This window comes from Falco rusticolus, chromosome Z (genome assembly GCF_015220075.1).
Source record: "Falco rusticolus isolate bFalRus1 chromosome Z, bFalRus1.pri, whole genome shotgun sequence".
NCBI lineage: Eukaryota > Metazoa > Chordata > Aves > Falconiformes > Falconidae > Falco > Falco rusticolus.
The window spans coordinates 55,149,618-55,162,048 of NC_051210.1; the positions used below are offsets into that span (position 1 = coordinate 55,149,618).

A 12,431-nucleotide genomic window follows, 5' to 3' on the forward strand; every position below is an offset into this window, starting at 1 on the left:
CTTCTGCACTTGACTGCACTTGACTGAGTACTTCATAAGAGAAAACTCTCATTTGTTTTCAGGCATTTCAGCCCTATCTGTGACTATAGCATAGCCATTCTCAGTGCTGGCTCTTGGGCTTTCAGTTAGAGAACGGAGTAATCTGTGGGGCATACATGCTTGCGTCCTGTATGAAGTACGTGTTTGGCTTCGATTTCTCAGTCGTGATTCTTCGGGCCTTGAAGTAAAAAATAAATTGCCCAATAAAAAACATATGAAATTGTTATTTCTTTTAAAAAAATCATATATCTCCTTGGCTTCCCCTTACTCTGTGGATAGATGTTGGTTCTCTAGATGGGTTCACTGGGGGATGTGATACAAGCCTTTAAGTTAAGAGTTTGCTTTACTTATGAAAGAGCTTGTGAACAGTGATAGATTAGGATTAGTGGATTAAATTAAAGAAAGAAAAACGAAGGGAGAAGTTTTCATTTCCTGATTGACTACACCTAACTTTTTTCCAGAGGGCAAATCTGTATTAAGTAATTTTTCTTCATATACTTCATAATTTAGTTTTAAACTATTTCCATACTGTCTTAGATCAGTTTAACCAACTGCACAGAACAGAAAAGCACATTAAAATGTATGTGGTTTATAAAAAAAAAACAAAACAAAACCCAAAAAAACAAAACAAAAAACACCACCAAATAAACCCACTGCTTTTTTACAAGTGTTCAATTTCTGGGCAAATTTTATTGTTTCTAGGCTGAATAAAACAGTCTTTGATAGGTAGTCTATCAAATATATTGCATGCTGATAATACTGCAAAATCCAAGTGTTCTAAGGAATCCTAAAAAGATGAAACATCTAAAGTAAGTTTATTGGTAAGGTTGATTTTTGTCTTTTTTCCCATGTTTTTTAACAGAAAACAAGTTTATACACTGACAAGACAGAATAACAGTTGAAACTCCCTTTTTTTTTTTTTTTTTTTAACCCCCGTAGGATACTTTTGATGTGAGAATTCTGATGGCCCGGACAGTGAAGTACACTGTGAACTTCATGGAAGCTGCTGAAGAAGATTTGCATAGGTCAGCAGATGCCAGCAACCTACTCTTAAACTTTCATTTTTGTAACTGGCTATTGATCATTTGCACTCAGACAAAGAGGAAGTTTTGGTGGCGGATGTGGAGAAGGGAAGGTGGCATGCTAGAACGATTAGCACACCACTCCTAATGGACTGGAGCATTTATCTGCATGACGATTTGTCCAGCATTAGCAGAGAAGCCTGTTTGTGAGCCTGTGAAGCACTAGAGATTGGTTCACAAAATTTCCACACTGAAAGGGATAAAATGGACTTTGAAAGACAGCGTTTACTTCTTAGCATTATAAGTTGGGACACATTTACATCTAGTTACAAGGCAATTTTTGTTTTTCTGTGTAGACATCCCAAAAGACCTTGTCAAATAGTGTCATCACAAGCTGCCTTGCTGAACTCTTGTGTATCTTTTTTTTTAAAACATTTTCCAGTCTAACAGGAGGCAGCTGTACCTCTACTTCCTCCAGACCCCCTTCAAATTTTTAGTTGGAAAGTCATATATATAAACCAACCTTGCATCCCTGACATCAGAGAAGCCTCCTCAGTACATCTGTGAAATAAAATGTACCGTATGGGAGAACTCGAGGGAGTACTTCAGATCCTTGCAAGGCACTGTCATAAGGTGAAAATATCAGAGACTGCCTTTGAAACTCTAAACCCTTGTTGTTTCAACATGACTCACAACTAATTGTATAAATGGCATGGTCTACTAAAAGAGATTTGCTCAGAGAAGTGGGAAACAGCTGGAGAATTGCTTTCCAGTTTCAGCTGGCTAGCATTGACTTCCTTCAGTGGTTCTCAGCACTAACATGTTTGTAGCTGAATGCTAATTTTATGATACAGTTCTGCAAGACTGGGTGAGATTTGGGTTCAACTGCATAGCCAGTAATAGTTCTTTTGGAAATACTCCAGCTCTTGCTCAAGCATCTTGGTTTTTCCTTCTGCGTCCAGTAGTAGTTTTGTTTGTCAAATTTGTTGTGGAACATTTTCCTGTTCAAAATAGTTTTTAAACTAAATCCATGTCCTTCACTGGGAATGAGAAATTTTCCACTGGAAAGGCTGAACCCCTGTATTTATAACAGTCTGCAGTGTTGCCACAAATGATGCAGTAACATTTGTGTGGTGGCATATTTGATCCTACTATTGAATAAGGCACACAAAAACCTAACACCTATATCAGTTCCATTTGTTAATTCTATTGACACAGAGACAAAGAGCATATTCTTTTAAATATATGGAAAATTGAGACATAAACTGCTGAATAAGAATGGAAATATACAAATCACTAAAAGGTAGGTTTCTGGTGGAATTTCCAGTACTTTTTGGAAATTACTTTGGCAGCATATTGTTTTTTCTCCTGCAGAGTGGAAATCCCTTTTGTTTTCCAAATGATGCAGTCTGGACTAATCCATGGCCTGGCCTTTTGGTTTGATGTGGCATTTGTAGGATCACTGTAAGTACTTTTTCCTTCTTCGTATGAAATATTAACTACAGGGGGGAAAACGCCTTTCATATAAAGTGTACTAGAATTAGACTTTTATCTGGTGCTGACGTTGATTGTAATGTAATTCCTTCATGTTAAAAGAAATGATGCTGCCTTCTATAGGTAACAAAAAGTGTGATAACCTAATGCTAGCAGTATGAGTAGGTAGTGGTAATCTTGCTTCCCATTGATTGGCGTGCATATTATCTATGGTACACTACATCCAGGAATTGTTCATGGTCAAAACACACTGTTCCAGACAATACTGACTCTTTTTAATATTACATACTACTCTATTTTACATTGGAAGTAAAGCAGCATTTGAACATAAGCTGGATTTTCCCAGTTGGGCTGGTCTTATTTGTGGGCAAAAAGGAGAACAGGTTGCAAGTACCAGGCTGACAGAATGGAAATGGGGAAAATTTCACCAGCTTGGGAAGATTTTTCACTGCAGCACCAGGCATTTAGTGCAAAACAGGGACATTCATCTGGTATACTAAGTAGGTGAGTATTATGTATACTTGCTCAGGTAGTCAATACATAGATTTGAACTATCTGTATTTTGCTCTTAGATAAGATTTGTTGATTTCCCAGTTAAAATGGTCTAGTTTTAGATGAGGTTTTTCTTCAGTAAAATGCACTTGCATTTGTTTGTGGGGTTTGTGCCTTTTATTAGCCTTTGAAATGAGGATTGTCAAGATTTCAGAATAGCATATCCATTAAAAGAAAATGCACATATGTGCATTTATATTTAACAGCTGATAGTAGAATTTTTAATCATAAAAAAGGAACCAGAGGAACTGTCTGAAATCCTCTGCTGAGAATGTCTTGATTTTGGAGTAGGCATTTGCTTAATCAGCAGCTCTTTCATGTTTCTACAGCTCTGGAAGTTCTTTGACTGAGCACTTGAAATCTGAGTGGATCAGACTCATGGTTTTACCTGTGTTACCCCTTTCTTTGCACCTACAGCCTTTTTCAGTATATTATTGAAGTATCTCTTGCAAGTGAAAATGAGGCATAGGACCTTCTTGGGGAGTGTTGTCTAAGGATGGAACTTTAAGGATGAAACCACCATTGTGAAGAATCACATTGACACATTCAGGAAAAATATTCTTTTCCTGTAATTTGTTGAAATTGAGTGGTAAGAGGAGAGATAAATTAGTATTCTCTGTCCTGGCAGTGTGGAAAGAAAACAGGAATCTGAAGAGTCTCTTTTTTGAATCTCTGTAATTGGCTTAGGCACACAGATCTGGTGGTGACAGGCACAGTACAGATAAAGAAAGAAAACGAGGCATAACGTATTGATTTCCCACCACAGGGTAGAATCACTCTCCCAGTTTACTTGAAGGCAGTTTAAAGTTTATTCTAAGTAGCGGAGGCCTCCAATACATAAACATCTAACAACTTAAAATTGTTTCCAAGAGGAGCAGACAGGAGAGAAAGTCTAGAGAGCTTTTCTTGTTTGTTTCAGGGTAACTGTTTGGTTGTCCACTGCACCGACAGAACCTCTCACTCACTGGTATCAAGTCCGCTGCCTTCTTCAGACACCCCTCTTTGCTAAAGAGGGGGAAACTCTCTCAGGAAAAGTCTTATTTGTTGCCAATAAGAGGTAAGTGTAAAAGCTTCCCAAGCAGATTTTGTAGTGTGGCTGTTCTTGGTAGAGGTACCCAAAAGACACCAGTTAATATTCGGTATGTTTGTACCCACATTTGTTATTCCTGGCACCATTGCCAATTTGTATGGTATCACTGATACAGTTTGTAGGCACTGTTGACCTTGTGAGACTCCACTCACCAAAAGGTCTCCACGTTCCTTTTGTTACCAGTGATGTTCCTTCTCACATACCTTCTCCTTAAGCACCCGTCACATCCTGCCTTCCCTCACGGTGCTACTTGCAGCTTTTGTCAGCTTTCTACTCCACTGTCTTCCACACACAGCCGATTTCTCAGGTCATGTCCAGCCATTTTCCACACCTTGTTCTGTAGTATAACCTCTGGCCATGTCTTCGTCAGCAGCCTGGTTGGTTGCCTGAAGCCCCAACATCCCTGGTCTCTCAGTAAGTCCTGTGCAGAGACAAGGAGGAATGTGATTGATCCCAAATCCTTTAATTCTGAAAAAAAATCCTTATGGATGCGCTCCCCTGTTTAAGAATAGTACTTTTCATGTGTTTGTCCTTCCACTGAGGCTAATGAAGATGGCTGCTTTTGGACGGGCACATTTCCTCACCAGACCTCTCTGCTGTTCCTGCTGTCAGTCAAATGTTTGATAACTCCACTCCTACACTTTGCTTTAAAAACAATCCTCAAGTCACTGTGTCACACAAGTTGCCGCCTGCTTTGCTTATGTGTATGTGTAGTTTTAACAGAAGACAAAGCCTGCCTGCACAGTGTAGGAAGGTGAATTGTCTTGTCTTTTTTATATTATTACTATTATTTTTATTTTATTTTTTCCCAATGGGAAACATACTGACCAGTCAGGTGATTCCAGTGACATCAAAACTCCCAATAATACTTCCAGAGCTCTTTAATCACATCAGCAACAAATGCTTGATTTGGGATTTGTCAAACTTCTAGATCTTCAGCTTAGAAACTCCTCATGGAGAAAATACATAATACAGATGTTGATAGGTCTCTTTCAAATGTAAAATGTATTCATATTTTAGTATATAAAAGAAACACTGTATGCCACAAGGTGATCACACAGCCACTGCTGTAAAAATGTCAGTACATACGGTGTATCTACAATGGAGCATGGCTCAGACACCTGAGCTAGCGCCCTTGCCAGACTGAGAAGGAGCAGTCCTTGAACCACATGTTAGCACCGAGCTAACAAGTCCTACCACAAAGCGACTCTGCTTTTGGGATCAACTTGGCACCTCTGTGTAACTCTGCAGTTCCTGTTCCATGCAGAAGGACCAGCTCTGGTCAAACTTAAGTGTCTCAGTATGCTCTCAGTTGCTCAGTTGGCCCTCTTTAATTTCTTATGTGAACTCAGTTTCTTGCAAAAAGTCCTGTGAAAAATATCCTTCCTGGTGAAATCTAGGGTTATGAAAGGAGTGAACTTAATGCTGTTTCGCTAGTTAGATGTTTCTGATCGTGAAATAATACTCTGTACCTGCTAATGTTGCAATTTATAGTTTTTCTGTCGGGGGGTGGGGGAAAGACCTTTCCCTTTTGAATACTATCAGTGCAAAATTATGATGTTTTTCAGATGCAAACTCTTAAAATTGCATAAGCATCTTGTAAATTTTGTTTCTTTAGAGGTGATTAAATAATCATGGCCTTGCACTGATGCCACTGCAAATATATTTCCTAGGCTTGTTATACTAAGTGATTATTATTCAAACCGTAACTACACTGGTATTTTTTCACACAAGATGTTATAGTTGTTTTAATTCCATTACATCTTCTTTATACTTCTCTTTCTGATGCAGACAAAGTTATGATATTCAGATTATGGCTGTGGTAGACCAGACAGGATTTAAATCTGGTAACGTTCTTGATTTAAAGAATCCATTTTTCAGGTAAGAAATCATTTTGACTAAAATATACTACTGTAGAGTGGTAACATCTTGTATGACAGGAAACAACACACACCTACTGTGGAAGAACAAGTTTCTGACCTCTTAGAGTTTATTTTATTTCTACAGGTATAATGGCATCATTGGTTTGCATTAGTGGCAGTTACTTAATATAAGCCAATATTCTATTTAGGCTGTGTGACAAAGGGCAAAAGGAAAAAAGCTTTATTTAAGATGTGTAATGGTTTAGTGCTGTGTTTAGTACTGTGGCAAAATAGTAGACATTTACTTACTTGAACTAGTGTATACTTAAAATATTTTACTGTTTCCTGTTGTGTGATGTGCATCATCGTGACTCAAGGAGTCAGCAGTATGCCCTGATGCACTCTGCTAAGTACATAAATCCATAATGCTATTTGACATGAAGGACCTGTCCTTTCTGTATTAAGCATGAGGGGAGGAAAAAAATCTACCTGCTGCAATCCTTCCCAACCAAGCAGGAGCCTTCATTAGATGTTGCTACAGCACTGTATTTAGGAAAAAATCTGCCACTTACGGATCAAAACAAACAGAAGGAAGGAGCCATCAGTTCTTCCAAAAGGAAGATTTTTGAGAAAAACAGGTTAACTGTGTTCTGTTCTCATTCTTATGCTTTATTTAGTGTAAACATAGGCAAATACAGCTGATGGAATTGATTTTTCCCAGAGATACACTTGGAAGATGCGTCCTTCATTCATTATGTGTTTCCTGTTCCCTATTTTTTTGCCTCAGACCTATATGACAATCCCACAGTAATTGTATAAAACAAAATATTCATTGTGTCTGATGAACATTAATTAATTTTAATCTGCACATCAAATATGCAGCACATCAGTTGTTTTGGCTTTAGAATGGGGTCCTTTTGATTAAATTTGTAAAAATGCTTTTGTAATAAAGACTGTTCGTGGAAGATGGGCAATAACTATAAACAAAATTATGCACTGGAAAAGATAATTTCTTCAAATCTGGCCTGTGACATGGAGAGTGTCTAGATTGCTTATGTTTTTAGTTTGGCTAATACCAGTTTCAAATCTAAAAGCTTTTAGTGGTGATGAATTCAAGAAAGTTTACTGGTTTCCTAAAATCTCTGTACTTAACTCAGCACCCATTGCATTAAGTGTGAGTGACTTTTCAAAGATGGTAGAAGTCTACTCATTTACAAGCAAAAGAAGCTTTTGTCAAGAGTTTTTAACTTGCATAAAATATAGAAAACACTTTCAGAATGATATCACTCTTTTGCAAGAGAGCAGGGGGGGAATGGTAAAATTGTGTGTTATATATAGAAGTACTTTAAGTTACATGAAACAATATTCTATCTGAAAATGGAATGTAAAAATGTCACCGTGTGATTTCATGGTTGCTAGCCAATTAACCATATTGAGTTCAGTAATTTAGACTGCTGTCCTTTATACATTAATTCTTAGAGTGCTTGGCTGTGAAATCCTGGCACAATACACTAACCTTATTTAACAGGCTTCCTCTGTGAGGCTCCATTACTGGCTTTTTGTTTATTGATCATTCTTCATTCTGTTCTGGCCTTCCCATAGCAATTAGCAGAACCCTAAAAGAGTTGAAAAAACAAAAGCAGAGAAGACTTATCAAAAGAAAAGTGCTTATTTATAAACATGAAGTAACTTCCAAGGCATTCATAAGATTTTTTAAAATTAAAATACAATCCCGGTTTTAAACTTGGACATGCAAGTTACTGTATGTGGTGGGACATTATGTTAACACACACAGTCTCGCCCTCTTCTACATCACTGCTTCATAGTGTCCCTGGTACAAATATTTATCTCTGTACTACAGGGACAGATAGTAGGGAAGGGGCAATTCCTGGACATTTTTTTGCTTCTTTAAAATAATTCCATACTAATTCTATAGCATAAGGTAAAAATAAAAGACTGGACTGGGAATCCCTTCATTTCTTTGAAGGCCATGGCCTGAGCTGCTATGCATAAGAGCAAAAGGAAGCCTCTGCCTTTGTAAAATAAACTACAGTGGATTTGGTAGCATTTTACACTTGCCTGTACAGCTGCAAATCTATATGGGAAGACTTCGGATTTAAAGTTGAAATCATGGTGAATTTAATAAATCCAGTAACAGCACAGGGGACAGAGTTCCTAGCTTTATTCCAATGAGACTTATCTGACAGATATTGGCAGTGTTGTGCTTACACTTTCAATTTTATGAAAGTCCTTATTAAATATCAAAAAGTGGTCAATACCTTTTACTTCATTAGAATTTACTGTTTGCTTAGTTCAGCTAGTGCTGTAAGCTATCAAAGAATTGTGTATTTTATTATAACTATTTTATTCTTTCATCTATTTTTAGGTATGCCTAGAACATACTGTAATATGGCATCTGAAAACGGAACTGAGATTCTCACCAAGCTGAGTAACCAGTGAGACTGAAACCAGTTCAATTCTTAGCAGGCTTGTGTAAAATCAATTTGTAACTGTCCTTATCTGTAATTGTATGTGAGTTGCATAAGAAGGGAACATTGTGGTTCCAGCTCTTTTTCTTTTTTTTTTTTTTAATTGAAATTCCCCCTGTGCTCACATTTAGACTTGAACTGCAGCAGACTTAATTTTATTCCAGAAAGTTCATTTGCTATAGAACAAGAACTATTTCCCTGTTTATTTTTATTTCTATTTTACAGTAAGCTCACATTGCTTCAGTGGTCTTTTTTTTTTTTTCTTTTGTTTATTTGTTTGTTAATATCCTTACCAATACTCTAGGTTATTGAAGAAAATCTACCTCATGTTTATATATGTAACACATCAAAAGATTGTTGAGCAGTACGTAGTGTCCATGTTTCAAACATTCAGCAGTTATTTTCTATATGTTTAAACATTTGGTGTTAATCTTCTAGCTCAGCAGGGTGTGTGTTGAGTACTTCAATTTTCTCTCAATGGACTCATTAATGTCGTTCATTTTGAGACATAAACCTAAGGTCATCTTGCATATACTTTATAAATGTGCTGAGATTTCTCTATGCCTATAGAAGTGTAACAGGACACATTTGTAAATTAGTCCCAGTTTAGTGTGATCTAAAACTGTATGATACGGTATGTGTGACTTTCACTTTTTCTGTAGCTCTAAGAAGTATCAGTAGTCCAAGCTATATGATATATTTTTGGCTTGTGTACCTCACAAATAAGGAAGACTATAGAGTTATAGTCCAGATTTTAATGAGATGTCTCTCCAGGCAATGTTATCCATAAACAGCACATAGTGGCTTTTACAGGACGTGTTTCTGTCAAAATATATGCCTTAGGCTGAATGAGCTGAAGTCAATTCAGAAATGTATATGTCACTTTACTACCAAAACTATAACTACAGCGATACCTCTAGCAAGATACAATCAGCCTTCAGCCTTCCACACACTGTTAGAAGGCTGGTTTGAATAAAAAGCCCCACACAAACTGACCCTTCTCTCAGGAAGTTAGTTACATGATACATCTGATCAAAACGCCAGCTAAGGACGCCTGCTGGTAGTAATTAAGAAGCAGCTGTAATTTCAGAGGTTTTTGTCCAAGTCAACACCCATTTGCAGCTATTTAAAGACAGTTTATGAGACTATGGAAAATAGTCCCTTCTAAAACTGTGAAACTTGTAAAAGTAACATGAACTTCATGGCTGAGGCCATGAAACCATTGAATTTAGCATCAGAAAATGATTGCCTTATTTGCAGTAGCATTTAATACAACAGGTGAGAGACTTCTAGCATAAAAATGTAGTTTGCACAATAAAAGACTGTTTTGTTACACAAATATATAACATATATTAAAAAAGAGTATTTAATGTGGGTTGCTGCCTCAGAATGGTAACAGATATTATCATTCGAACCTGTACAAGCGGTGTAATGAGATTTTTGATGCAGTGTCTGATTGTTGGGTATCTATCCTGCCTAAATTTAGCCTGTACAATGTGCAAATCCAAATACCAGACAACTATAGTTCAGTGTCTTCTAGAGTTTGGCACATTTTCCTCAGCAATTATTGAAAGAATGTATGAAAGCTGAATCTGAATTCAGCTTACAGATTTGTAATGTCTCCTATTGATCTACATGTCTGTCTGGATCTCACATTTCACTCTCAAATGTCTTCTAAAAAGTATCTGTGTATCAGACTTCTATTTTCTATAGGGAAAAATCTTACATTGTGAATTTCATGTGGCAATTTCAATTATTTTTAAGGAAGAAAGTAAATAAAGGGGAGGAAAAACAACAGCAGCAGATAGCAGCGTCAGGTTGTGTATCTTTATTTAATTCCAGAGCAAAAGGTATATATGTATCTAATAACTGCACCTTCAAGTTGTATAGAAAAGATTGTTTTCTTACACAATAACAACACAAAGATTGTTTCACAGCAGTTTCTATTTTGAAGTGATCTGGATGATCCAGGACTGGTATTTGTATTTCTCTCTACTTCAGGAATTCACTTTGTTCCAGATTGTATGCTAAAACCGAAAAGAATATTGACATCGAACACTGTACTATTTACAGTTTGAAATAAGGTCCTGTGACTTTCTTCATTTCCTTATCATTTAACATTTCCTTCTTTCCTGCTTTGAAATGTTGGTGATTTTGAAGTACACAGGAACCTACCTTCAAGGACTACAATGTAGTGTTTCCATCTCGCAGGACTTTCTGGGTATAAACATGAGAATATATTTGTAAAGTATTTTTGAAACAACATATCAATAAAAACATGTTATTCATACAAATGCTGGTGTTTTGTTTTGATTTTTTATACAAGCAACATTAATGAATGACAGAGAATATAGGGAAAGTAAAGCAGAACTGTGGGGATGCTGTAGCAAACTGCGATGATGTAATGTTGCAATATAAGACTCTTGAACAGATCACACCACATTATGAAATACAGCATTTCCTAATTTGTAGTTAAAGAGGCTATATTAATCCTGTTGAAAAATTATGTGTTGTTTTGCATCCCATAGACTCAAAAAGCACAATAGGAAAGACGCGCAGTATCATATTAAGGAGCTATATATTTTCATGCTTTGTTGGATCAATGGCCATTTAGAAGGTTCATCTTCAAGAAATTACAGCAGTAAAAAATGCTTTTAACAGGTTGTTTTTCAACAATTGCATATGGTTATTTTCTTTTACTTTTACCTGAGAGAGATGCATTTAAAATCTTATAAGCAGTCATATGTACAGAGTGATTCACAGTAAACTGCATTTTAAGTAGTAACGACTTTCATTTTGAATGTCCATCTGTATGAGTTCTCCCATCTCAACTGATTATTAGAATATTCTGCCCATAGGCATAGTACAGGAATTCAGTGTGGTTACTATTACTACAGTGGCTGCTAAAAGAAGGAGTGATTTACTGCATACTGTGTGCACTAGACCAACAGAAATATTTGTGATAGCATTCTTTATAATACTTATGACAACTATGACATCCAAAAGCAATCTCGATGCATCTGGATCTAAGTGCAGTGCAACACAACGGAACTGGTGTTAATTTGCTTAGCTAAGTTTCTACAAGTTGTGCTTTTTTCTGAAGGTGCAAGAAAGAAAAAAAGCAAGAGGGGAAAAAATGCATTTAGAGGTTAGAAAACAAGTCTCCAGGCAGTACGCATTTTATTCTTCCTTAAGCCGTGGCATGCATGGTGGGTTTGCACAGCAAGGTTTTGCTAGTAGGAGAGGCTACAGGGGTGGCTTCTGTGAGAAGATGCCAGAAGCTTCTCCCCACTCCAACACAGCCAATGCCAGCCAGCTCCAAGCTGGATCCACTGCTGGCCAAGGCCAAGTCTATCATTGGTGGTAATGCCTCTGGGATATCATATGTGAAAAGGAGGTGGGGTGTGGGGTGGGGGAACCTGTGCAAAAGAACTGCAGCAGAAGAGAGGAGTGAGAATACGTGAGAACAACAATTCTGCAGACACCAAGGCCAGTGAAAAAGGAGGGGGAGGGGGTGCTGCAGGCACTGCAGCAGAGTGCAGCCCATGGTGAAAGACCATGGTTAAACAGGCTGTTCCCCTGCAGCCCATGGATGTCCACAGTGGAGCAGATATTCACCTGCAGCCCACGGAGGACCACACACCAGAGCAGGTGGGTGCCTGCGGGAGGCTGTGCCTGGGGGCAGCCCACGTTGAAGCAGGTTTGCTGGCAGGACTTATGGAACCGTAGAGAGAGAAGGCCACGCCTGAAACAGGTTTGCTGTCAGGGCTTGTGACCCTGCAGGGGACAACACTGGAGCAGTTTGTTCCTAAAGGACTGCACCCCATGGAAAGGACCCACGCTGGAGCAGTGTGTTAAGAACTGCAGAGACTCCTGCTGGAGA

At 37.7% G+C, this 12,431-nt stretch overlaps 1 protein-coding gene across 1 annotated transcript in view; it reads left to right on the top strand.

Annotated features, from left to right (window-relative positions):
• Positions 1–10,842, top strand: part of LOC119141630 (histone-arginine methyltransferase CARM1-like) — an 81,859-nt gene extending 71,017 nt beyond the window's left edge. The window contains exons 9-13 of the mRNA XM_037374110.1: positions 979–1,064; positions 2,436–2,525; positions 4,027–4,164; positions 5,989–6,078; positions 8,446–10,842. Coding sequence (XP_037230007.1) covers positions 979–1,064; positions 2,436–2,525; positions 4,027–4,164; positions 5,989–6,078; positions 8,446–8,455 — 414 coding nt within the window. The 3' untranslated portion in view covers positions 8,456–10,842. The remainder of the gene's footprint in view (positions 1–978; positions 1,065–2,435; positions 2,526–4,026; positions 4,165–5,988; positions 6,079–8,445) is intronic.
• Positions 10,843–12,431: the final 1,589 nt, after the last annotated feature.